Source organism: Ischnura elegans (genome assembly GCF_921293095.1).
Source record: "Ischnura elegans chromosome 13 unlocalized genomic scaffold, ioIscEleg1.1 SUPER_13_unloc_1, whole genome shotgun sequence".
NCBI classification, from domain to species: domain Eukaryota; kingdom Metazoa; phylum Arthropoda; class Insecta; order Odonata; family Coenagrionidae; genus Ischnura; species Ischnura elegans.
The window spans coordinates 7,645,929-7,673,811 of NW_025791657.1; the positions used below are offsets into that span (position 1 = coordinate 7,645,929).

General features: G+C 36.9%; 2 protein-coding genes across 3 annotated transcripts; both read right to left on the minus strand.

Moving 5' to 3' along the window:
- Positions 1 to 388: 388 nt before the first annotated feature.
- On the minus strand, positions 389 to 20,815 carry LOC124172390 (ankyrin repeat and SOCS box protein 14-like). 2 transcript variants are annotated; one of them, XM_046551843.1, is made up of 4 exons: positions 20,576 to 20,815; positions 6,513 to 6,775; positions 4,866 to 5,062; positions 389 to 1,954 (listed from the first exon to the last, which is right to left on the minus strand). In XM_046551843.1, the coding sequence occupies exons 2-4, from the start codon at positions 6,715 to 6,717 to the stop codon at positions 1,061 to 1,063; spliced, it is 1,296 nt and encodes a 431-aa protein (XP_046407799.1). In that variant the 5' UTR covers positions 6,718 to 6,775; positions 20,576 to 20,815; the 3' UTR covers positions 389 to 1,060. The 2 variants fall into 2 exon arrangements, with proteins under 2 accessions (XP_046407799.1, XP_046407800.1); XM_046551844.1 differs by lacking the exon at positions 6,513 to 6,775 and having other exon boundaries at positions 20,576 to 20,811.
- Positions 19,134 to 27,818, minus strand: LOC124172547 (piggyBac transposable element-derived protein 4-like). Its single transcript, XM_046551991.1, has 3 exons — positions 27,785 to 27,818; positions 26,499 to 27,671; positions 19,134 to 19,148 (listed from the first exon to the last, which is right to left on the minus strand). The coding sequence occupies exons 2-3, from the start codon at positions 27,669 to 27,671 to the stop codon at positions 19,134 to 19,136; spliced, it is 1,188 nt and encodes a 395-aa protein (XP_046407947.1). The 5' UTR covers positions 27,785 to 27,818.
- Positions 27,819 to 27,883: the final 65 nt, after the last annotated feature.

Below are 27,883 nucleotides of genomic sequence, written 5' to 3' on the forward strand. Positions count from 1 at the left end.
TATTCTGCTGTTTTGGAGACGGTGGAATATTATTCCAACTCTAAGGGACAGTGATTTTCTTTCCAGAATACAGAATTGCGCCCGCGCTAACGAAATGTTTGAGAAGTTCATCTTCCTGTAGTGTTGCAGCCTGATTGCTCCGTTCATGCTAACGTATTTCAACTGGGTCGGTTGCAGTACGTTATAATAGTACGGTTGCGAAATGAATCTTGTAAATGATGATGGTGTAGCAATCGAAACACGTGCCGTAAGCTATCAAAATAGACGAGCGGGGAGAGCGATATCTTTGTCTATCATTCTATATGTTGTACGAAGATATCAATCCGTAAAATGTTGACTTTAATAGTAAGAAGCATTAGAATGTTAAACACTACCATAACAATTACCATGATTTTTTTACATATTTTATTGCTTATGACAAAAGTTTGAATAGCTCAAAGAAAGTTAGCACATTGAGTAAGAGAGGTGCAAGTATGAAAATAATGTCATTCCTCTTCATTTTTTAGTTTCAATTTCTTCGAATCCCAATAATGTAACCCGAAAGGAACACAAAAATGGTTGAGTAGAACGTAAGATAGACACAAAGGACGCAACAAAAATGATGCCATATTGGATTCAGGAAGCTGAGGATAAGGATTAGTTGTTTCAGTAATCTTTGGTGCTCCTTTAGGTATAAAAACAAGACCGAGGTTCAGTTTCCTTCAGTGGTGCGTTGGAATCTACTTGATCTCCTTTTTAGCTTTGCAGGCATAAAATGAGTTGGAAGGAGATACAATCATTTTGTAATCATATTTTATTTAATAATCTTCACCACGAGGTGCTTCACCATTTGTTCTTAAGCAACCATTGAAAAATGAATGTATGAACAGGAAATCTATATATTGCTAGCTCCCCCATTTCATTTCGAATTCCAAAAGAAGACCCTGCACGAAGCAAATCCTCCACGATTTCTTCTACTTGTCTACCACCTACATCAATGTTGTACGGAGCACAATGTAAATCTGTATTCCCCTTAGCATCTACGGCATTGATATCTAATTGTGTTTTCCTTGGTTTTACATCATCCACCTTTGCTAAGGATGTCGATGCATTCCTTATATTTTCTTCCTTCATACTCAATCTTTTCCATTTTTACTGCCTTATGTAAAGCCGTCTCTGCCGTTTTATCCCTGACTGTTAAATCAGTACCATTATGATCAACAAGGAGACTTAGAGCATGGCTGTTTCCTTGGTAAGCAGCCAAAAGTAAAGGCTTATCCTTATTCCCACACCATGTGGCATTTGGGCAAACGCCTGAATCCAGAAGGGCACTTACGAATTCTTCTAGTCCCATATTTTCACATGCGTATTGTAACAAGGTGTACATCCCATCATTTATTTTACTCAAATCCAATCCTTTCCTGACTGCAATGGGTAGTAATGCTTTAAATTTATCCACCTTTCTTTCATATACACAATCGAAAAGGAGATCCTCAAAATTATCCTCTTCTGGTGAACTATGAGTGGCTGGTGGTGGTAATTTCACATATAAATCTGGCATTTTCTTTTTAATAAGTGATCTACAGGAAGGGTCAGTATCTGGATTTGCTCCGGATGAAATCAGAAGTTCAACTGCATCCTTATGACCTGCATTCACAGCGAGGAGGAGGGGAGTGTTTCTCTGTCTGTCTTTGGCATTTTTGGGGGATCCTGCAGCAATCAATTCCTTTATGGTTTTCAGATGACCTTCCCCATACGGTTTTCCCGGTGGAGGTCCCTTGGCAGCTAAGTGCAAGGGTATCCTCCCAAACGCGTCCTTGGTATCTAATTTCCCTCCTTTAGCTATCAGCAGCTTCACCATATCCGAGTGTCCCAGTTCACTTGCAGTGTGGAGAGGTGTATTTTTACGTGTGGCGTTGTATCCGTTGACGTCTGCCTTGTGCTCGATGAATACACTTGCCACATCGACGAATCCCTGAGGAACGAGTTATAAATAATATTTAAATGAATGGCTTATGCGCTTTGAGGAAGTATAGTTTTTGCTATGAAATGTAGCTTAAAATGTTCTCATGTCAAGGTATATTGTATGCATGCAATTGTTATGCATTTTTAAAAGCAGGTTATTTACAACATGTATTATTATTATTATTGTGTGCATGTACATTATTAGAACATCGCAATTGAAAAGATAAGAAAAAAATATCACTGCATTCAACGGAAGAAATTTATTTGACGTATATTGATAGCATCATTCCAATACAAACAGTGTACGATAGTAGACCCAAAACGATTTCAATGGGGTACCTTTATATTCCAGCATTTTTAAAGGGTTACCTGTTGTAATTGCACATTAGTGGAATAAAGTTATCATATTAATATTATTATCATCATTATTTAGAAATTGTGAGCCATACATGCCCAAGTGCTGCGATGTTCATTGGGAGAGAACTATGGAATATACGTACCCAAAATTTTTAAATAGCCTTAACCCATCCATAGCATCAGCAGAAAACTTTTCAACGCTAAAGATGCAATAAAAAAGTGGCTGCATGAAAAGCTATAACTGACAAGCCTTGATTGGCTTAGCAGGACCATTATAATCTTATGTTGCTAATATTATTAGTTTTTGACATGTTGATTAAAACTATTGTTACTATCAACACCATTACCTACTGTTTAATATGAAACTTGATGAAATTCATATCATTGCTCCATTAAACGTTGAAACAATCGCTGAAGATGTTGTTGTTGATAACAATTAAATTGTCGTTGTCATTTATAGATTTGAAGAAAACTGGAATTTTTTCCTTTAGTTAGTGTGTCAAAGTCTCTTTTTGAAAATTGATATTGCATCTCTGCAACACATGTCAGTTAAATGGCCTTATTGTTTGCTAAATGTTGTTACATTTTTTATTAATGGAAATTGGTTGTTGATACCTATCAATGTAATTATAAGTGGTATTGGTGAAAGCATTTTGCTGGAAATGTTTTGTATTTCTGTTTCTTTTAATGTAATCGTTGTTACAATGGTTGTTAATGTTAGTTATGATAAATTTGGTTTTTCACTTTCTGCAATGCGATTCACGCGACTTTACTGAACAAAAAGTTCAAAGATGAGAAAGTTCTAATTCCGAAGTTTCCATGATCCCAACTTATATGCCCTTTTGAGCTTAAACGGATTCAATTTCCAATTCGTATTTCATTAGAAATGACGAGCATAAAATGGCATGGTCAGTCTTTCAGTTTTTGTGATGTTTGAGCTCATATGCTAAAGAAAACCTATGATTTTCTCTAGGTCAATAATACGTGGTATGTTTACGAGTCGGTAAATCATCCGCTGTATTTCTTCCTTCGCTTCAAGGACGCAACTAGGAATCAAGGATAGGGGGTTTTAGACGCAGCTAATACGGGCTACGGGTCTTTAGGGTATAAAAAACTCGCTAAGGTAAGCGAGAGGTGTGAAAATTCTCCCCAAAAACTTTTTTCAAGACAAATGGTTCAAAATAGTGGGTTTTGCGGCTGTGTTAATAGTTTAATATGTTTTATTTTTTACTCATCCGTCCCCCTAATATTTGTTACAAAATTTTTTATTAAAATATTCTCTGAGCTCTTGGGGAGTTTTCTCCCCCAAAAAACTCCCTCGCTGCGTCTCTGCTTCGCTTTGCTATTTTTATTTAGCTTACACCTGATAACAAAACAAAAACAGTTGTTTATCAGAAGGTGCTTGACGCGAGACGTTAAACCCGAATGTGTAAGGCACAACGTGATGCGTTTACGCATGCCGCATGTTTACGCAGTGCATTTTTTCCAAACAGAGATACTAAAACTGGCGCGCCCTAAGTGTTTTTATACGAATGCTGCCTCATAAGGTCTTTTCTTACACGATTTTGAGCTTAAGTCAAGCGTCGGTCTAGCGTTGTGTTAGCCTGTCCCGTGAACAGGCAAGTTTACACGAAGGACTTGGACCTAAAAACATTTTTTTTGCGGTTATAACACAAATAGCCAACAACACTACGGACTCAACGGAGCCAACAACTCAACAATAAGGACATTTAACTGACATGTGTTGCAGAAATGCAATATCAATTTTCAAAAACAGCGAAAAAAAGAGACTTTGACACACTAACTAATGCGTATAATTTTCATTCATTCAACTGCTTTATAAAACCACAATTCCCAAAATTTCTTAAGCTAAAACGTAAACAAATTCATTGAAAATAATCCGCATAAATGTGCTCCTATCCACCCTTTGTAAATTCAATTATAATGTTAATTTAACTATTATATTATTATTATTATTATAATTCGATGTCTTTCTGACAAACAATTTTTATACTCATTTACGTAGTTTCATTGAATTTGTATACTTAGTTTATAATAATGAATGAAAAATGATTAAAAACAATACAGCCGTTCTTGATTTATAAATTGTGTAGCTAAACTGTAAGTTCATTGATTGTTAGACGGTATGAAGTTCGCCGGGTCAGCTAGTTAGATTACAAATACTACCGGGATATCCCACGGCGAACACTTTTACGGGAGTCACCACAATGCAAGAGTTGTGCGAAAAATCCACAGAGAAAAAAATCATTCATATTAACCAGGATTCGAACCCGGATCCCCCGATTTCCGGTCGAGTGCTTAAGCTAGGTAAGCTACCGACGTATCATTCTCCCTTTTGGTAAAAGCACTCGGCCCAAAATCGGTGTATACGGGTTCAAATCCCGGTCAAGGCCAATGTATCTAGTTAATTTTTACTGAGACGACGATCGCCCTTCTAATTTTAAAAGTGAAAATTACTTCGTCCTTATCAATTATTATTTCTTAGCATTCTTTCCTAATTGTTGAGCCTTTTAACAATGTGAATTATTATTTTTAATTCTCACCATTTTTGCAGCAATGTAGAGACATGATCCATTATCTGGGTGGCCATACGTCCATTCCGGTTCTGCTTCTGGAAGAAGACGCTTTACGTCGTCGACTGAATCGTTTTTTATGGCTGTAAGTAGTTCTGCTTGTGCTGACGGAGATACTCGCGCCGATGTTTCCGATGCGAGAGGTTGCAGCCCCATTTTGTTTCCATCTGCAATGACATCGACAAATAGGAATACATTTGAGAAACCAGAAGGGACATTTTTATTGGCATCGGATTATGATATACGTAGCTTCTGAGATATCATTGAAGTTTACGTCTTCCGGGAGAAGCTGCGTGTTGCGCTTTGTCACGCGAGCTTTCGCGGCCATTGCAGGTCACATCTTGCATCGCCTGATCTACGTTTACATACTACCCCAAAAACCGCCGATAAGGCGTGTGGTAGGGGGTGTTAGGACACCAGCCATTTGTACATAAAAAGGAAACGCTCCAACGAAATTATGACCGGCATTTATTAAAGTCTTTTATTGTTTCGGGGAAAAATGAATTCGCAAATCTATCGATTTGACGAAATAATTCTCTAAATTTAGCGCATCTGTTGGACTTGGAAATATAGTGGGGCTCTTATATCATGTTCTCTTTGTTGCTCTTAAAGATATCCATTCTCAAAATGTTCAAATAATCTGAAGCTGGCGCGCAGCCTCCGAATCTTCAGCGGCTCCCAGCCTAATTCACATAACATCTTGGTAACGCTTTCTCTACGGCCGTAGCAGTTTTTGACGTACTCAGCCTTCCTTTGCATTTTATTCAGTTCGCGGATTAAGTATTTCTGCACCGGATCCCATACGCCCGCTGCGTATTCAAGGTGCGGTCGGACGAGTGCGACATAGCTCATCTCTTTCACTTTCTCAACCGAAAACCTTCCCGCAATACGATTGACGAATCCTAATTTATCCAGGACTATGTCGCAATATTCCTTATATATTTTTGTTTTACGAGTCATCTAGTTATTTTGTGCGAAAAACCCGCTGCGAATTTGATTACATCTCCTTCTGGACATCATCATCTTCTTGTACATTGCTGATTATTTCAGTATCCGTGAAGGATGTAAATTTTTCGTCTTCACTTCCGATTAGCCAATCATTTGTATCACCAGCTACTGGAGGCAATGATTCTTTTCACTGAGTGCTGCCATCGCTTTTTAAGATAAACATTTGAGATTGCATTACCACCATCACTTTTTATATTTTATCATTATATTTCAATTGTCGCTGAAATATAAAAGGTGCAACGACCACTATTTCTTCCAAGATAAAATCCACATTTTTAGTCTCATTTTTGCCTTGCTAAAGCAAAATTTAAAATCACACCTACTATGGTTCCTTTGCTTCATGTCACTGCTATTTAGAATTACACTGCATAAAAGATATTTTTACAACATAGTTTTCCCATGAAACTCATTGAGCTTCCTTAATGCAACGACTACCGATAGTTTTGTCAAAACATCATCTCTCGTTTAGGAATCGATCTCTGCGTCGTAGTAAGTTGAGAGAATCGACATCAGTATCTGTACTTTGAGCATTTTGTCATTGCAGCATCAATGATGAGAAATAATACTTGAAACATAGTAGTAAGAAAGTATTATGGAAATATAGCTCACCATTACTATCACTGTTATTTTCGGAATTCCTCACTTGGATATTGGGCTCTTCCATTTCTATCTCATATCCATTCCAAATTGAATCACTGCCTGCTATATACTCTTCATCCTCTGAGGAAAGTTCACTATCATCAGATTCCCCGTAGTGGATATTAGTTAGCTCTCCAAAGATGCCTTGAGGACGCAGATGAAGTCCTTGATCCATTTTAGAACCTCGGTACAATCCGCACGCTGGCGATGACAGATTGTCCGACAGAAGGCAGCTGGAATGGATGCGAAATAGGAAATGGAAGTGAGGGATATCGACTTTCATGCATTTAAAGGGTGTGAAAAGGTTTAAATGATAAGTTACAACAAAATTAATGCTATCGCGGCAAGTCCAATGCCTATTTCTCTTCATAATACAATGTTTCTTGCTTACGGATCAAATTGATCCCTGTGGGCGTTTAAAGTAAATATGGCACTATCTCACGGAGTAACAATGTCTGGTGGTTCTCCTTTTTGGCCAATAAATTAACTTAAAAATGTGGAAAAGTTATCAAAGGAAATCACTCTAACAATTCTGGTTTCCAAAAATAACATTTCAAACCGAAAAAGGATCAAATTGATCCCCTCGGACGTTCTTGTGTTAGGTCATTAACCATATTCTTACACTAAACTTCACCTATAATGGAAGGTATTAAACATTCACATGGTATAAACCAAATAAATTCGCTACATAAAGGATTGCACAATAAACATTGTCACAAATAACTGTTGCATTTAGTGAAAGACACAGAGAAATTAATACTTGAACCTAGTTAATTCATTAATTAACTTAATCCATGCCTGCCTTAGTTTTATAATAACTATCATATGTGCTGCACTTGATCCATATCTTTTGTTTAATTTTTTACAATCACTCTAGATGAATCTTAGAATCTTCAAAGCTTCGCCAACAGTATGATCATGTTTTAGTTTTACCTCATCATTAGGGGTAGCGGGGCACTGAAGGTATAATATGTTCTTTTGCGATTAACAGCAAGTGGTTGAGGATTTCTAGAACTATAGTAGCAATTAAATTTAGTAATTAAAGGAGGTTGGAAAAAACATCATAGAATTAATAATTTTGTAGAGGAATAGGAGAAGGTTGGAAGATTTTTTGTCGTGTAAGGGTTTGAAATTTAGTAAGGATAATAAATATGAAGTGTTATAATGAGAAATTGAAATTCCTAATTTATAATAATTAAATTTTATACATTTATTTTGGGCACGTTCAAGCCGGATTGAGTCTGTATCATAACAGCGTGACCAGTTAACAACAGGGTATAGATTATAATTTGGAATGTGCTAGATCGATATATATCTACTGCCCTTAAATAATGAATATTTTAGACTGAATCTCTTAACGAATCTCACATTCTTTAAAAATTTACAAAACCTTGGTCTGGGTTAAGTTTTAGCAAATGAAAATGTTAACATCCTTTTCCTTCTTCATTTCCAGGATTGCAATATCCTCAAGCAGCTACGTCGTAGGTGGTTAGCTGACAGAAATTCACAACGAGAGCAGCACCGAGTTACGACGGTAACTTTGAAGAACCTTTCTTGTAGGGTTCTTTGCAACCTTTGTGAACGCGCGAGTAGTTTCGACCATATTTGTTACGTGCGTAGTGTAAACGGAGCTTAAATGAAATGAAAGGTAACAATGAAACGACGTCTACCTTAGTTTAATCATTATATCTTAGGATACTTTCTTAGTATTTAACTAGCTAAGAAAAATGTGTAGAAATTAACATTCGAAGTTAATACGCGGATCACAAAGTTGAAGCTTCATTGAGTGCACGTAAACAGTTTCAGTGAAGGCAAAAATTACTGCGAATAGAAAAAATTTCCTGTGATGTATCTATATTTAATACGCATGTTTTTATTATGGTATTTCACGTCCGACGAAAAGAGCGTCAATGTAGTCACTTAGGGTCTAGGATTTTTTCAAGTCTCCCTGATAAAATGAACTCCTAGGGTACAGGAAGGGTAATACCCTCCATGATTGGTAGTTACTATCCGTCAACCCTAAGTCTACACTCCATTGAGGGCAAGAGAAGGATAGGACTATCCTTCGTTAACCATTCCTTAGAACTCCTTCCCTTACCATCCGTCTACCCTTCGCCTATACTACATTGATGGTAAGGGTGGTAGGACTAACTCCTTCAGGAAGGATAGGACTTACACTCCAATGATCTATAATAAGCTCCATCCACCCTTGCTGAAAAATAGAGGAAGGGTTTTACCGTTCCTGTACCCTCAATGGAGGCTACGCCTACCCACCATGGAAGAACTTTTTTATCAGGGATGTGTTAACTCACTCGCATATTTTCACACCAAATAAAAAAAATTTACCTTACATCTACATAATACCCTGTGAGCAACCCCTTGAAATTTTGGCAAGGGAACCAATTGACAACATTCTGCATGCAATAGGACCGCCACATGCTCACCGCACGGTAAGAGAAATGTCAATCGTATGAGCAAATTATACTTGCTTATTCATTCAAATCAAAACTTGCTAACTGTTATTAATTCCTGGAGCAATTACATGTAAGGCTAGAACTAAAGAAACAAAAGCATGCAATGAGCCATCCTAGTTAGTGACGGCATTGATTCCATTAACTGAGACACCGTTGCTTTTTTTAATGGTACGAGGAAAGAATTACATTTTAAATATCTCTGTATTGCGGTCTTTTTATTTTATTTTCATTTCATGATCACGATTACCATAGTACGACGGCAAACGAAGGATATGTATCACGTCGTCGTCTGTGTTTAATTCCTTGAATTAAACAAGTTTAGCCTATACTTTGACCTATCTCTTTCACCTTAATAAGGCACTTACCGAGAATCATTGAATAGCACCTAGTTTAAGGTTAGCTTTAAAGGCATACTTCGCGTATGTGTTTACCCCACTTAAGATCCGAATTAATAGTGACAAAATGTAAACAAATCCTCTTCTTCTTCCTTCCAGGATAAGGCTAATAAGCCTTTTCCGGCTCCACATTACCATCTTTTTCTTGATCTTCCTGTACTGCTATAGTATATGTTCCTTCCATCTATGTTTGATGTCTTGTAGATTGTCAGTGACTGCCTTAAGCCAGTGTCTCACGGACAAATTTGCATCAAAATTTTATGCATCAAAATGTTTGGACGAAAAATTTTGATGCAAAAATTTGTATGCAACGGGACGGGGGTGTCCCACGATGTATCTCATTTGGACGAAAAACAAACGAAAGACGGTATTTATATAAAAAAAAATTAGAAGCTTGTGGAATTGAAGGATCTGTATTTTTTTAGCAGGCGAAATTGTCTGAACAGGCATCTAGAACATTAAAAAGACGAAAAACAGAAAACAGAAGGAATGATGAACTTGGCCTTGGCTGTGATGTGGGTATGAAAGCGTTGGAATAAGCATGCTAAACATGATGGAGAAGGAGTTGGTCGCCGATGCTCCCGTATATTATCGATAATAATTGACGATAAGTGAGGATATTTGCATGTTCCTTAACAGCAAGGTTGAGGGCAGAATGAAACGGCAGGATACAAACGTAAGGCAGTTTATTCCCGCGGTGAAAATATTATTAATAATTAGATGGATATTGTGGTTGAGAAGATTTTCTGAATAGTGCTGTAAACGTGCATTTAAACCACATTTTTTCTCTCCTAATGTAGCAGTTGCTAAAATAAGGTCCTTATCCTATAATAATAGTGATAGAAACGGGCAACTGTAGTGTTTCACAGGAATAATCATCATTTCATATTTGTCATTTCTCCAGCTGCTCGCTCGCTCGGATTGCATGCCCGACACAAAGATAACCTAGGTTCGAAGATTTTCGCGGCGTTGGTTTGATGATATTTCCATTCTATTCGGGTTTCTTCACCGCGTTTGTTGTATTTTAAAGACAACAGTTTCGCCGGCGTTACAGTCGGCGTCTTCAGGTCAAAGGTAAAATTTTTGGAAAATTTTTTCGCCTTTTATAGGCATACAATTTTCCGCCTTATATAGGCGGCGCACAGTGGTTCAAAATCGAAAAAAGGTGGTCGAAATTATTACCGCTCTTATTCGTAGTCACTGTTGTATTATGAAGAAGCTATTTAGAAGAATTTTGTCCGCTGAATACGAATTTGAAGTTATTTTTGTTGCATCTTTGATATTATTGTTTTTAAATAGCCTATTATTTAAACTATTAAATATTAAAAATAGATATTGTATTCAATTATTCATTCAAGGTGAAGATTGATACGCATCAAATAAATCGAGGTATTTTTTCATATCTGTGACTGTTATTTGTTAAATTTAATATTATTTATAAATTATATAAACAATTAAAGTTGACCGTTTTAAAAAGCAACGGTAATTTGTGTTCGTATACAATTTTTATCAGTTCAGCCTAAATTAAATTTTTTATGCATAATCTTCGATACTTTAATTTTTTTAATGAATTTGCTTAACAATTCAAAATAAATACAATATGGTCAATGCCCTCAAGGCGTAGATGAAAGTCGCATCAGTGACCTTCAAGTTGTTTGGTGAGGTAAGTACAAGGATTGAAAGCAAATATTTAGGAATTCTAACTTTTTCTCTTAATATTTTTTTCCAGTTTAATTAAATTACTGAATATTGTGACTAAGGCTATGGGATATCACATAAATAAGGATATTTATGTTCGTCCCTTTTATCCCTTCCATCGATCACGTAGTTCGACTAATTTCCGACTGAACTCAATATTACTCAAAGCGAAAAATTCACGAAGGATATCTCTAAATAACTCGCACACACTCAAACTTTGTCCTCACTCATGAATTTGTGACTATAGCAAATGCGTTGTTAACGCCTTTGCATGCGTTAGGCGTGACTTTAAATGCCCGTGGTCCTTCTCTCAGCGAATGCGATGCACCGTCTGAGTCCTCTGAATGCCATGCCTCGAGCGTGCGCGGGCGAGACATATCTGCCTGCTTTCTTTCTGTGCTTCTTAATTGCCTTTGTTTGTATGCTCGTATTTTTCGAATATTTTTCCAGCTGATGCCAGGATGCTTGCTCTGAGCAGCGTCTGATGGACGCTCATGGAAGATATTCATCCACTCACGCCCCGATTTATGTACTTTCTTAGCGATTGTGCGTTCTGTGTGGGGGGCGCTGAATGCTTTTCTCTGTGCATCATTATCATCTGCTTTTCTGGCTCATCGTGGCAATGATAGAGAAGGCATGGACCGTCCAGGCATTGCCACTCATTGGTTCTCGGAACCTCGAAGACCTGCCAGGATCTTATATCTTAATTACGAGGTTTGACTCTTAGGGTTAGGATTTTTTCACGCCTACGTTCCTTTGGTGGTTTTATTTTTTTCGGCCTTGTGTCCCTTCCGTATCTGAATTCCTCCTTAGTTGACCATTCCATATTGGTAGATGGTATGCGGCGACATTGAGGGTAGTCAGAGAGAAAAATATTCCTAGCACACTTTAAACACTTTAGCTTCCACTTTAGCAAACTTAAAGGACAAAGATGAGATCAGTTAAACCTCGTTGAAGAGCAAGAAAACTGCGGCCGGGCGCTACCCTTTTTTTTGGCAATAATAATCATTATCGACCGTGCGGCGGCTTCCAGTGAATTAGTGTGCTATGAAATACATTTGAAGAGTCCCCTTTCCCAACGGGTGACGACGAAAGGGTACTCTGGATATTGTGAAAGTTAAAAATCCATAAATTCTTGAAACATATGTTGCACAGGCCATAAGTTCGATTATATTCGTCACAATTGCTGTTCTAAAGATTATTTCTGATGAATGTCGAGCCTCACTAAATATCATACGCTGGGGCTACTGGAAAGCCCTAAACGCACTAAAGGAATGAAAAATCTATTATAAATAGATCCCGTATTGCAAACCAAGTAGCACTATAACATGAAATAAACCTGGCACCTTTCCTCGGAAAACTTCTCGTGCTAGCAATACCGCCACCGGGCGGCGCGCCGCCCGGTCGGCCTGGCGGCTGTCGCCGCAGCGCATTGCACCGTTCAACATAAAACCATCTTGAGGCCAAAGTAGCAAATAGTAGCAAGATTTTTCTTTTGATATAGAATCTATAGACTATATACTTTCAATTCGCGTCAAAATTTCCGGGGGGCTCGGAGGTGCCCAAAACGATTTTGCTATTTATATTTAAAAATTCAAGTAAAAATAGCATATAGTTTAAACGTTTTTATTTCCAACTATAAAACTATGGAAATATAAGAAATCACTAGTAGTTGTACACGAAGGTACCAATTTATGCTCTGTATTTTTTTTAAAGTTCATAAATTGTCTGAAACCTTCTTTATATGAAGGTGAACTTCTCTAAAAATGAGTGATTTTACGCGTCAGGCGTTTTTATCCCGAATGACTCATGTTTGACCATTTATACAAACTACAATGAGCCACAAAATAGTCGTAGTACTAGCCAGTATCATAGATCAGATAGTGTAGAATACGAATAGTACCTTCAAAAATTCCTCCAAAAAAGTTGAAAAAATGACTTTCGACCAGCTTTTTCCGATTTTGAACCACTGTGCGGCGGCGGCTGCTGATCCGCTGCTGCTCTCTCATTGGCCGGTTGTCCATCTCTCATTGTTGGTGGTCGGAGAATCCTCTTCCATGCAGTATGCAAGCTGTAGCCTTGATCTCTGTTGAAATTTGCGGGCGTTTTCGCTATCTCAATAGCTTCTCTGATCAAGCGAGGGAAGTATTTATTCTCTTTAGCTATTATCCTGGCGTCTTCAAAGAGGATGTTATGCCCAGGTTCACTCCAAGCATGCTCAGATATGGCTGAGAGTTGGTGCTGCTTGTTTTTCATAGCCCTCCGATGTTCCTGCAATCGGACTTTCATTGATCTGCAGGTCTCGCCAATGTAATATTTACCACATGAGCAAGGCACTCGATATATACCCTCATTTTGGTCCATTGGGAGTTTGTCCTTCGCTCCGGGTAGCATGTCTGATATCTTTGCCACGCAATTGAAACGTGTAATTACGTTGTGTTTTCTGAGCATTCTGGCAATCGTTTCTGATGTGCCCGCCACAAAGGGAATTGTGGCGTATGCTTCCGGCTCGGGCCGGCTCTCTGCCTCAGAGGTCCTTTTTGGGGCTGCGTCTTTGTTCTCCTGCTCCACAAATCTTCTATTCAACATGCTACTGCTGTAGCCATTCCTTACCAGCACTTCAATGAGATGCTTCTTCTCCGCAGATAGTGACTCGGTGTCTGAGATGGCATAGGCACGATGTATTAATGTTGCCACCAAGGAGATTTTTTGCACTGGGTGGTGGTGCGAAGAAGCGTTGAGATAGCGGTCAGTATGCGTTTTCTTTCTGTGAACGGCATGTCCTAGGAGCCCATTTCTTTTCCTTTTTACCAAAACATCCAGGAAGGGAAGTTGACCATCATGTTCCATTTCCATTGTGAATTTGATAGCGTGGTTCTGCGAGTTGAGATGCTGTAGGAATTTCTGCAATTCTTCGGCGCCATGGGGCCAAATGATGAACGTGTCGTCAACGTATCTCAGCCAGAGCGATGGTTTCTTTCCGTACGACGCGATGGCCTTTTCTTCGAAATCCTCCATGAAAAGGTTCGCTACAACTGGAGATAGTGGAGACCCCATAGCTGCCCCCTCTGTTTGTTCGTAAAATTCCCCATTCCATAAGAAATAAGAATTTCTTAGACAATATTCCACTAATTTGGGAAAGTCATTCGGGATTCCTTCAGAGATGAGTCGTCGGATGATATCCACTGATTCTTGGATAGGGACGTTTGTAAACAGAGACACCACATCAAAGCTGGCTATGATGTCTTCGTTTGTGACGGAGACCGTATTAAGGATATCAATAAAATGGGATGAGTTCTTCACATGCGATGAAGTCCGTCCAACGTATTCCTGGAGTGATTGGGCTAGATATTTGGATAGCCAGTAAGTTGGGGCGTCGATTTGACTCACAATCGGCCTCAGAGGTACGTTTTCTTACCTTTAAATTTAAATTTTACCTTTGACCTGAAGACGCCGACTGTAACGCCGGCGAAACTGTTGTCTTTAAAACACAAAAAACGCGGTGAAGAAACCCGAATAGAATGGAAATATCATCACAAAGATAACCTGTAGAATTCGGTCTCGATACCTTAAGTAAATCTTTTATTATTTTCAAAACATCCCTCCTTGTATTGCGATTCTGAAGATCGCTTCCATCTTATTAAAGATCAACTCATTATTACGCATTGAGAGTTTCTGTTGTCTAACGAGACCAATTTTTGCTCATTTTTAGTTTTAGGACGACAATAAGCGATGAAATAGACGATCACGAATGTATGTATGTATTTGCAATAATGCTTTGTGAATTCACTTCGGGATATGGCGACATTATAGATAAAAAACAAAACAGTCTCCTATTCTACGCAGTCTAATGAAAAAACTCAACCGGTTTTGATCTTTTCAGGTCTTTATCTAGAGGTTATCGATAATGGTTTTGATCTGAGAAGGTAGAAACCGATTGGGTTTTTAATTTATACTGTATGGAACACCACAAAGTTTATTTTTGTGTCCATAGTATATATATTTTTTAATTAAAATGCTCATGCAGACAATAAATAAGTTAAACCCATACAACTCTAATGGTTTAACCTATGTGGCTTGTGTGTCAGCGCTGGGCGATGCTTTATTGTCAAATGCCCTGTGATTGGTTGGTTTCATCTAATTGGATGAAAATTTAGAAACCTGTCCTATCCATTTGGACAAAACGGTGTTTTGCACAAACGATAGGACCAAACGCTAGTTGGATGAAATTTTGACTGTGGGACAGGATGCGCGTCAGTTGCATCATATTTTGATGCAAATTTGTCCGTGGGACATCGGCTTTATTTGAGTGTTTTTTATTTTATCCAATCGTGTGCAGCCTTTCACTGATTTTAAAAATTTCATTTCCGATGATTCTATCTCCCTTTTTTAAATCTTTTTGGTACCCAACATTCTGATGCGTAGAGTATGGACTGTCATCACTTCATAGAATTTTACTTGTGTTTCTTTTCTTGTTTTTCTTTTTTTTGTTAAAGCTCTAATATTGACACATATTCTCTGGAAAGTGTTGACCTTATTTATAATACCTTTTTCCTCATCATATGTTATATAGCGTCCTAAAACTGGAAGTACGAGACTTGCTCCAGAACTTGATCCTTAATAACAATTTTCATTCGTACCGGGTTGCTTCCTCAAAATTTCTTCCTTCCTCGGGTTGCTTCCTATGTCTTTGTTTTTTTTTTGAAATTCTCAGGTTTTATTGTTTTCTCAACTTGTGTAGTCTATGTTATGCCATCTGGAGTTCGTCCTCTTTGTTTTGTATTACCTGATATTCAGCAAACAACATTGTATTTATGAATTCAGATGGTTCCAATTCTATGCCTGTTGATACATTATTCTCCTTCCATATTCTCATATAACGCCATTCATATATAGACTAAACAATGTTGGGATAGGCTGCAACCCTGTCTAACTCCTTGACAAATAACATCTTGAATGATGCTTCCCAGTGTCAATTACGAATCTGGTGTCTCTGTAAAGACCATGGGAAGCATTTATCAGATGTTTAGGAAACCCTTCTATCTTCATAATTTGCCAAAAAAATTCTCTATTAGCACGATCGAACGTCTTTTCAAAATCTATGATTGCAGGATGCGTTTCCAGATTAAACTCTCTTCGTTTTTTAATGATTTGTTTTAATGTAAAAACATTGTCAATGCAAGATCTTCCCTTCCTAAAGCCAGCTTGCTAATCTAATAAATGATATGACTGATTATTATGAATAAATGATATGATTATATATAACATATTTATTTGCAGTATTTAGCAGACTTATACCTCTGTAATTCTCAGAGTTATTTCACTTTCCCTATTTAAACAATTAAACAACTTTAGCCACATTCCATTCCTTTGTGATTTCAAGTTTTTTTTCAACAAATGTTGTAAATATGCAGGATGTTAACTAATAATATTGTATACTTAATTGGCTGTTAATTTTTCTCAAGTATGCTGTATATATGACTGCATTCTTGGATTCGAAATTCCTTACCACACATTTTACTTTCATCAACATTGAAATTTTATGAATACATAACAAAGGAAGTAGACTAATTTAATACTTGCTTTAAAACAAAGGAATATTAACGAATTTTCCGCACGCTTACATTCTCCACATAAAATGAAGGCAAAAGGCATGAAAAAGTATCGCTGTAAATGTATTAAGGACGACAATAAAAATTGCAGCTCCCAAGCAGAACTATTTTTCACATTAGTATGATTTTTATGTATCAGCTTAGTTAACAGCTCATGATAATTTTCATTGAGGATATTTGAAACAGCCGGCACAAGTACATTAATCATTATCACACACATCACTTTCCACACGATTCACCGGTATTTTATGCACTTGTTCCCTCCGCTCTCAGCCATCATCAAATTAATCATCACCTCCTTCAGCTTTTTCAGCATTTCTCGTAATCTGCGGCTAATATACCGAGATGATTCGATCATTTTACATTAAGGCAAAGCTATCGTCCAAACCTACTACATTTTTTAAATAGAGAAGAAACACTGTTATATCGGGAGTCAGGTCATGTGAAGCTAGAACTAGAAAATTAAAACTTGAATTCATGCAGTCAAGCCATATCGTCACAAGCAATACAAGCTAAGTAGGATTTTTTATATGCTAAAAGGAAGCAAACAACGAAGCGTAACTGAATTACGAAGAATCTCAAGCATATTCTGTGATCATTGCTTTTTTAGCATAACAATTATCTTGCGTTGGGCGAAGGAGCAAACATTGGTAATGTTCAACATTCAGTGATAGATATTATTCAATAATACATTTCTTTAACCGTGAAATAGTGGACTAACCCACCTATCTGTGGCCCTAAAAAAACAAGCAAAATAAGTAAAAAAAACACCTGAATTCTCAGATGAGATTTTCAAAGTGATACCACCACTTCACAAGTGCTCAACAATCACCCACCGAATCAAATCCGGTCATTTAAGAGCACACCAATACGAATGCGCTCAGCTGGCAGTATCCAGAGTGCAAACGCTTGGAGAAGTTGAGGTTAGCGTTTATGCTTCCACTACTTCCAGCTGAGCTCACCCGTGTTGTTGGGCGCCTTTGATTTTGCGAGTGATAGTGGATTCGGGGGTCCCAGGGCGGGCCCCGCAAAGGTTACGCTCTCGAGGACCGGGAACCAAGTCCGAGGCTTATACGCCCGTGCCTCTCCAGAGAGGGAGGACAGAGGAAGGAAAAAGGAATGGAGGCGCCGCACCGCCGCGATAGGAGCCCGACGACGCCTCCTGGGAGGGGATAGGAAAGGAAGGGAGGGGACGAGGAGTCCCGCACCGTCACAAAGGCGGGCGGGCCCTACTAACAGCGAAACCAAGCTTACGCAATTAATGTTCTACCGATTTTAGTAGATTTTCCTATGAGGAAGAAAAATCTATCGATTGAATCGGTAGATTCTGTGAGTGATAGTTAAGCACCTGTGCAGTGGGAGTATCGATACATAAAATATTAAGTTAAAAATTTGAGTTTAATAATGCCATCACTTATCTTTGCCATACGATATTCCGTGGAATACCAAAAAATATGCAATACATCCTCTTTCTTATTGGCTGCAAACACCTTTCAGAAAGATTTTCATGCTATAGTAGGTGGATATTCGAAATTGTTCGTGCTAGAAATGTCACGGCTATGCACAGCACGGGTCGATGTAATGATGACCTGCGTAATAGCAACCAAAGATTATTTCAACCCCTTGCCCAGAATAGCAACCTATTTCATCAATTGTATTTTGAAATTTTTTTTGAAGAATAAACAGCTGATATCCCACTAGACCATGTCTCTCCCATTATGGTTAGAAAACGGACCCCATTACGCTTCATGAACTTTTCCAATCATCCATCTTTTGCTCTGAAATCTCTGAAACGTTTTCAATACGGGATCATAGATTCATGCCTTCAAGCCATTTTTAAAGTGTAGTGATAATTATGTGAATACGAATTTCATCAATGGTGGTGGGAATGTGCATGGCTACACCCGTGCTTCATTGTATGAGTGCACGCTACTTAATGCATGAGTGGTTTTTTCTCGATATTTCTCTTTTGATGCGTGGCTGAAGATATTCCTAAAAAATTTCCGGCACTCTTGAAATATCAATTTTTTCGCGTAAAACTTTTAAATTTTAAACAAAATTTAAGTTCCTGTCTGTTAAGTGGATCTGGCTTAGGAATTCAAATATAACGTCTACTCATACCTCTATTTTTGCTGAAGAAAAATAGAAAAAATAAATACGGAACAATTACACATCGATAATTTAATTAAGGCGAAGCTATACCGAACTTAGCATGAAAAGCTGCAATGTGGACAAATTTTGCGTTTATTGCCCATAAATGCCAGTTTGTATTTTTTAACTCATAGTTGAGGTTTCCGAACCTAATGTATTTGTGTATGATAGGAGCTGAATGTTCCTAGGCTCTTTGTGGAATCAACCGCGGGAAATGTATTCACCGTCTGAAAATGCACGCCTAATGAAACCTATTACCCATCAAATTGTCTCAACCTGAAATGTGATTTACGGTCTGCAAATCAAATTTGCCCAGCAAGAGTGATAAGGAAGCATTTTGAGTCAATCCTAATCCCAATGTTGCCTAACCTGCTCACAATAGGATTATTCTATTAAATGAAATATTTTTTAATTGAATTTAATGATTTGTTAATACTTTTGAGATACTTAACGTCATTTGTTATTCTATATAGTATATTGAACAGTATATATTACCATTACCACTACCATACCATACATATACTATATAGTATTCTATATAGTATATGTATGGTATGGTAGTGGTTTAGTTGAATTCTTCCTCAAATATGAGTGCCAGAGTTTGTTTCTTAACATCATTGTTTAGGGAAGAAGTGCAAGACGTAAAAGACCTTTTCGCGTAATAAGCTCTAAAGAGCGATTTTTTAACTAACTCATGGTGGTATTTATTCTTGAACATGCTGACGACATAGAAACTCATAGAAATATAATGCATGGATGAGTGAGTGGCAATTAGGTAGCACGACTCTATATTCATGTGTAAGAAGAAGGGATAAATATATGATGATATAGTTTGATTCAGTCATCATTCTCTTGAATATTGTGTAAAAGGAAACCATTAAAAATATAGTCAAAATTTACTTAATAATTATGATTTCCGTCGCAAAATTTATTGTTCCCAATATGGGTGCGTAGCGAAACCAGTTTCAGCGTCTGTATCACGTTAAATTCCTAAGTATTCTAACTCTATTGAACCCTTGCCATGAATACAAAGCACAACACTTCGGTTTTTACTAGTATTCTTCCGAATCAAGTTTCGTATAACATGAAAGGCATAAAAAGCAAGTCATCCATCTGTATTCTTAAGTCAACAGGTCATATGGGTTTTTCTACTGAAGGTGAAATCAGAATCATAAAAAAGTGTCAGATTTCATTATCAAAACCTTCCATAAAAATTGCATTTCAAATATCAAAACTGCTCTGCACTTCTCAGGTTAAATCAAATATTTTGTAACAAATTAAGATGTATGATGATAATATTCTTGTTACCATGATTACTAATTGTATTCATAATAAAATAGAAACTGCTGTTCGATATTCCGTTTGAACCAATGATACCTTGAAGGTAAACTCTTTTCCTTGAAATTGCGGCATCCATCAGTTAAAAAATGTGTATGCATTTTTGAGCTACGTCACTCGATCATACAGATTATTACCTTCTTTGGATGAAAGCACGGATTATATATTTCACACGATTCAAATTACCCAATAACGACTTCACTATTTTGTCACTGCAGAGTATAGGAAAAGAGGCCACATTTTAGAACGGTTTCACCCGCATTCATGTTTTTTAATTTGCCCACTTGGGGAAGAATATTCCTTCAAAAATCCAATTTGGACGATGGTGGAAATGTATATAAACGCTTTGACCAATTGTTACGTACCCGCGCAGTCGGTGGGCGCTTAGTTTGCCCCACGTTTGGCGTCTTCACTCGCGGTTACAGGAAGGACCTCGAGATCCGCGACCTGAGTTTCCTCCTCTGTGGATGACACAACCTTCCCCTTCGCACTATCCAACCCGGTGTCAATCAAGTGACCGTCTGACAGTTTCCGTGTCTCCTCGTTCTCCGGGTCTATATTCCGGATGGGCGCAAGGAATCATTATGTGTGTTTACGGGTATATAAGAGAGAGCTTCACTCGTTAAGTGTACGATGCGTTGGTGGGGAGGATAAGAGCTGCCGCGACGTCAAACGGGGAGGGAGATTAATTTAAATCATCAAAATATGGCGCAACTTTCGGTGCAACAATCACGTGTATTCTGTGAGGATGGTTCGAGCGGACCCTTGACTCCGCCTACCATATATTACCACCGCAACTATTCAACACGCCCCCAAACCTATTAATGCCTTAGGTAGACGAGCAAAAGTGAAACGTTTAGAATATTTTATTCCGCAGAGTACCAAACATTTAATAACGGTCCCTTATTCTACGAGTAGAAAGACTCCTACACAGTGGGAGTACTCAGTAACATGAATAAATTGTTTGTGTGTAATATTAACAAAAGTTTCTTTTTTTCATCAATTTTTGAGTATACATGCTAAAAAATTTCTTTTTTAATAATAATTAATTTATTAATTATTATTTAAAAATTAATTATATTGTAATGTATCGTAAAACGCGATTAACTGAGACACTATACCCATTAGAGAAGACCCGGTACCCGATAGTTTCCTTTATCAAAGAAAAGGAAAGGCGTTGATTGCGATTCGTTACCTACCATTCGTGATTCGTGTATTCATAATACACAAATTATTTGGTTTTTGAAGTACCGGGTTAGACGAATGGCAATGGTCAATTTAACCGTATTCGAAAAAGGCCAGATAGGCGCCCATGCTATGCCGCTCCACGTGACGTCACAGGGAACTAGCTTCTATATGAGTAGGTAGGAGTTTTACATCGTCTGAGATTACCAATGCATACATGAGGCAAAGAGCTCAGGGAAACATCTCGTAATAATCACCTATTAAAACTGACTAAGGTCGAAGAGTTTCCTTTGGTTGGTAGGGTATTGATAATCCTTATTAAAGCCAAGCGCTACCTGCTACCAGTCTGCATCGTATCATTCTCAAAGCCTCGCCCCAAGGTCACCTCACATGGCGTTAGTGGGAACCAGAATGACGTCACAAGGGGTTTTCCCAGCATTCACACGTAGCCGTCGCGTGTTCGCTTGCTTGAAAAATTTCACTTTTCATTTGATCGCAAAAAATAGATATCGTAATTAAAAAATATAAAGTGGTGAAATGCGTATTCCAGAAGTAATAATCTTCCAATTTAAGCAATAAAAAATAAAGGGAAACTACCCTATTAGAGTGGAATGACTTTCCTGAAATTGGTCGGTATTTTTTAGTAACAAATATGGGTTAAAGTCATATGCACTCATAATGGAGAGTTGTGTGATTGACAGACAATGCTCTGAGGTGATTTTTTTACAAACAACGTCAAGCATCTGTTTTTCTTTGAAGCTCAGGATTACGACATGAGTTAATCAGGAACTTCAAAAAGCATCCATCGCACAAAGAGAGATTTTTATCGATTGATCAAAGCCATTTACCTTTCTTCTTGGCAATCTTATCATAAAATGCTCTAAATTGTCATTATTTTGCAAAATTCTTGGAAACATTAAAAAATTTCTTCTTCGTACCTCAGCTTATCGCGGTAAATAACGTGACTGGCCGATATTGTTCGCTAACTTTTCAATATCATTGTTCTCCGAGATATGGTTTGTATTTTTCTCGTTGCAGTGATGAATTATCACATGCCTTGCCATACCTATCAATAATAATAATTAACGAGGAAGATAACCTTGGGGCGGGATTATAGGATAACCTATTTTTGTACCTATTTTTACCTACTTTACATCAAAAAGGTCATTTCATTTCGATTTCTGGGAGTATATCTCGCATTGATAGAAATTATCAATAAAATGCATCAATCTAATTGCTCCCTTAGAAAACAATTTAATGAATCTTCTTTTTCTTTTTAAATCTAAGGATTACGGTATGAGTTAATTAGGAACTTCAAGAAGCATGCATCGCAAAAACCAAGATATTTTTCGCTTGGTGAAAGCCATTTTGCTATCTTCTTGGCAATGTTATCATTCATTGTATGCCCTAAATTTTTCTTTTTTGTTCTTTTCTTGCAAACAATTAAAATATGCTTGTTTTTTCATGACGTTTTAGCGATAAATAACGTGACTGGCTGTTATTGTCTACCATAATTTAAATATTATTTATTTCCGAGGCATCGTTGATTTCCTCTTTGCAGTGTTCAAATGTCAAATGTCTTTCCATACCTACCGATGATAATAGTTGACGAGGATGATAACATTCGGGTCCCATTTAAACGATGCATGCTGCATAGCATTCAGGAGCAGTTATGATTTTTTCCTCCGTGAAACTTATTTTTATATCTATTCCTACCTATATATAACCTGATCAGTCGCTTAATATCAATTTATACGAGGATATCTCGCACTATCTACTAACCTTTGTAAAACTTAATGCATGTTTCTTAATTTCTATTCTATAATCTATTTCTAACAGCATATAGTAGTATAGTTTGTTATTATACGTGACGTTTTTTGGACGGTGTGGCGTGCATGTGGGAGTCCAAATGCATGCTGCATGCTGGTGATTGATCACCCCCTGCCAAACACCCTAGAGGTGGCTCGCGGGGTATTAAGTAGATGTAGATAGGTAGAGATTATCAATAAATTACATCCATTAAATTGCTCATTTTAAGTAAATTTTGCTAACGAAATAAACTTTCTGACTCCCTGCTCCCACAGTGTGGAGCAGAATCTGAATGTTTGCAACCAATACAGTGATCGTGAAGATCACAGAGTCAAACTCAACTCGCAAATTCAGACTCAGTCTTTCACAGCACAAATACGGGTTTTTGACTGATAATGTTATCATTGTATCATTGTGCCTGTGGGAGTCCAAATGCATGCTGCATGCTGGTGATTGATCACCCCCTGCCAAACACCCTAGAGGTGGCTCGCCGAGTATTATGTAGATTTAGATGTAGATAATAGTTCGTAGCCGCGCTTAGTGAGACGTCGTGGTCACACACCAACACCCCAAGGGATCGGATTCCTAATAATGTATTAAAGATAATCGGAGTGGAATCCGAAAACGGAAAATGTAAGAAGATATTCAAGAGGAAACTTGGAACGCATCGAAGGTTTTTACTTCCATCTTCGTACACAATTTGGTTATCCTTCTTTAAAAATTGCAAAGGAAATTTTAAATCTTATCAAGCATTTGGCGAGAAAAAAGAATGCGAGCATATTTTTACCTAAATGTAAATCATCAAATGTTTTTCCATCACATATAATACAAAATGTAAAATGTACGCATGCATTAGTTAACTCAAATCATCCCTTTACCAATGATATTGACAGGATGATTTATAAATTTAAGAGATCCATACTACTCACAGAAATACGAATTTGTAATTGGGAATTACGCAAAAATTTGAAGGAACTCGATTATAAAAAGGAGGCACTATCTTTGATAATTCCTAAGTTTTTATATGAATCATTTATTAGTTTCCAAAAACAATTTTTTGAAAAAATTTTTAATCAAATAAAATTGAAACATATTAATAAATAATAAAAAAATTAATTGATAATGATTTAAAGAGAGGTAATACTGTATGGCTTTAAAACATAACAGACATTAATATACCGGATAACATATCCAATTTTCTAGGCTTAGGTCCAAAATTTGCTCTCCCCTATAAAATTAAAGATTTTCCAATTACACAACTTTTAGCAGATATAGACAGTATTATATTTGAATTGAACAATTCATCAATTAGAAACAAAATCAGAGCACAATGCACTAATATAATAACTAACTTCATTCAAAAAGAAAAGGTAAACTTTAAATCGTCTAATATGATCAATTTATTGCATAAAACAAAGGCTTTTCTAAAAAATAACCCAAATATAATTGTACTTAAAACTGACAAAACTAATAACACAGCAATATTGTATAGAGAAGAATATGATAAAAAAATTAATGATTAATTCGATGATAATAACATATATACGGAGATTCCAAAAAATAAAAACTTTACTACTTCACTTCAAACTAAAGTAAATACACTGGTTATAAAACTTTTTAGAGAAAAGAAAATAGATTTTAAGATAAAATGTAAATTAACAAAAAACAATGGTACTCCTCCAAAATTTGTGAGTGAGTGAGTGGTGAGTTTCATAAATAGTCCAACTTATGAATGTGCCAAATTCCTTGCTTGCATTCTTAAGAATCTATCCTCCGATAAATATAACTTAAAAGATTCATTTCATTTTTATAATAAAATTAAACAACAAACAATTCCCCTGAATCATAAACTGTGCTCTCTAGATGTTAAATCTCATTTAACAAACATCCCACTAGACCTATTAAACAATATTATTATAGAAAATTGGCTTTAAATATCTGATCATACAGCATTAAACAAGGAAGAATTCTTTGAATTATATGATATTACTGTCAATCAAGGTTATTTACAATATAAGGACCGGCAATATCAAATAAAAAATAGAGTCCCCATGGGTTCCCCAGTAGCGACCATTTTAGCTGATCTGACGATGAACCATCTCTTAGACAATATAATCACTAGATTGCCTTTCAAAATTCCTTTCATTTACAAGTTTGTTGATGACTTATATTTAGCACTTCCCAATGACATCAAGGAAGACACCACTTTAAATTATTTTAATAGTTTCCACCCTAAATTGCAATTTACAATAGAATATGAAAAAATAATACTCGACCATTTCTTGATATGCTAACTATTAGAAATCATGATGGTTCGATTCATGTAGATTGGTGGAAGAAACCACACAAATCGGACAGATTTCTAAATTTCCAATCACATCACCCTCTTAACCCTTCCGCACTCGCGTCAAATTTTGGGACAAATATGCTCGCGTGGCGTCTGCTAGACGCCAATAGTGTACATTATAATATAATAGTTAATATTAAAATTAAATGCAACACACTACTTTTATGTTATTTATTTGCTCCTTTACAAGTTATAACATTGTAAATACAATAGTTTTTAACTTATTTAAGACATTTTAACCATCTTTTAGTAACTAAGCACATTTTTGATACATTGCTCTCAATTAAACCACATCACAGCAACAATTACATATTTTTATCCTTGCAAACAATACAAACGTATTCAGAATGCTCTAAACATATATAATGATCACAGGAAATGCACCTATATTTTGTCATTCGATTTTTTTTTCTGTCGCAAATGTAACATCTCTTTCTAGAATTCTCTTTTTTCTCCTTCGTTTTTTCCTCCGATTTCCTACGAATACTTTTGGAACTGCAAGTACTTGACTCATTATGTTCAGTTTCTTTGTCTTTCTCACTAATGGCTAGAGTTCTTTTTCTCAATTCCCTCGGTAAATTTACCACGTGACTACGTTTTTGCAGGTGCTCTTTAGTTAGTTCTTGCGCAAGGACTTTGATAAAATGCCTTCTTTTCAAAATTGCATGAGAACTCTCTTTGTTGTTTACAAGGTAAATAACCTGAGCATTTATTGCTGCCACATTGAGCATGGTATAAAATATAGTCATCGGCCACCTTTTGGTGTTTCTTGCTACTGAGTAAGTCGCGCATAATTTATCAACTACATCAACGCCAGATTTAGTTGCATTGTAAAATGTCACGATCTCTGGCTTATTCGAATTCCCTGTTGTTTCATCGATTGTGGAATCATGATGCATTGAAGATATTAAAATTACATTTTTTCGTGGCTTTGGTATGTATGATACCAATGTGCAATGCCTATCAAATCCAAAACGAGTTTTAAATGGTTCTCGACCGACAGGGGATGTAAAACTGGGTGGAAGCTGCCGTTTATTCTTCCTTACTGTTCCTACATACGTAAGGTTAGCTTTGAGTAGGTCTAAAACTAGCTCATAACTGGTAAACCAATTATCGGCGGTTATATTGCGACCACTGTGAGCAATCGGTCTAACCAACCTTTTTACAACATCATTGGCACTGTTACTAACGTAAAATGGGCCTTCCGGCTGCTTCCCAACGTATACTTCTAAGTTCCCTGTGTAAAATGTTTTAGAATCTGCTAGAGAAAATATCTTAATTCCATATTTTCCTGGTTTACTCGGGATGTATTGCCTAAATGCACATCTTCCTCTGAATTTTGATAGCATTTCATCAATAGTTACGTATTCTCCCAAAGAATAACTTTCACGGCAATTTTGAACAAATATATCAAAAACCTCTCTAACAGGTGCAAGCTTATCTAATAGCTTCCTATCGCTTCTAGTTGCTTTGTCATCAAACCGAAGGCTTTGTAAAATAAAGTGGAAGCGCTTACGAGACATCACCAATCGAAAAAATTCAACACCAGTTCCATCTGTAGACCACAAATCACTTGTATTTAGCTTACTATTTCTAAGGAAACCTGCCATATACAGTAATCCAAAGAAAGCTTTCAGTTCACTCAAATCGGTAAATTTACAATCTCTTTCCCTATCGTAACGATCTTTTTGGGATTCAATGAATTTATTAGTGTTTTCCAAAATAATAGCAAGCAGACTGTCGGTAAAAAAACATCTCCAACACTCGAGTACAGTCTTAGCGGTTGTAGCACTTTCTTTCACACGTGAATTCAGGTTTACAATATTATGACGACGAGTCCTTACAGTCACCACTGGTATTTGCAAAGCCCACTTCGTAGTTTTGTCTTTCCCAAAAACAAATTCTTTACCTGATTCTTCATCCTCTCGGTCACTTTCTTCCTCACTAGTAATTTCTTGCTCCGTATCCGTGTTTTGCAATTGTTCCTTCAAGGAATCTTCTTCACCTTCGCTCTCATCATCTACTGCAGACAATTCTGAATCTGATGATTCCATCAGAAGACGCTGCAGATAGCTACGATCTTCCTCACGCATTAGGTTTAGCTGTTTTTTTCTCTCCATCTAAGGGACGTAAGTAAATCCAGAAGAGATACATCATAATAGGGAACAACCATCTACAGCGTGATTAATTTCATAAATGTATATGCATAAATATAAAGGAATATAAAACTTACACTTTCGAACAATGAAACACTATGAAGTGTAGCTTGTTCCACTGCACCACTCTGGAATTACTCGCACGTTTTACTGATAAAATTCAGGGGCTCCTTGCA

Coding starts and splice junctions, on each gene's coding strand:
- LOC124172390 (XM_046551843.1), bottom strand. CDS start 6,717: ATGGATCAAGGACTTCATCTGCGTCCTCAAGGCATCTTTGGAGAGCTA. Junction 5,063..6,512: donor AAATAACAGTGATAGTAATG/GTGAGCTATATT, acceptor ATGTCATTGCAG/ATGGAAACAAAATGGGGCTG. Junction 1,955..4,865: donor TCTACATTGCTGCAAAAATG/GTGAGAATTAAA, acceptor CTCGTTCCTCAG/GGATTCGTCGATGTGGCAAG.
- LOC124172547 (XM_046551991.1), bottom strand. CDS start 27,671: ATGGAGAGAAAAAAACAGCTAAACCTAATGCGTGAGGAAGATCGTAGC.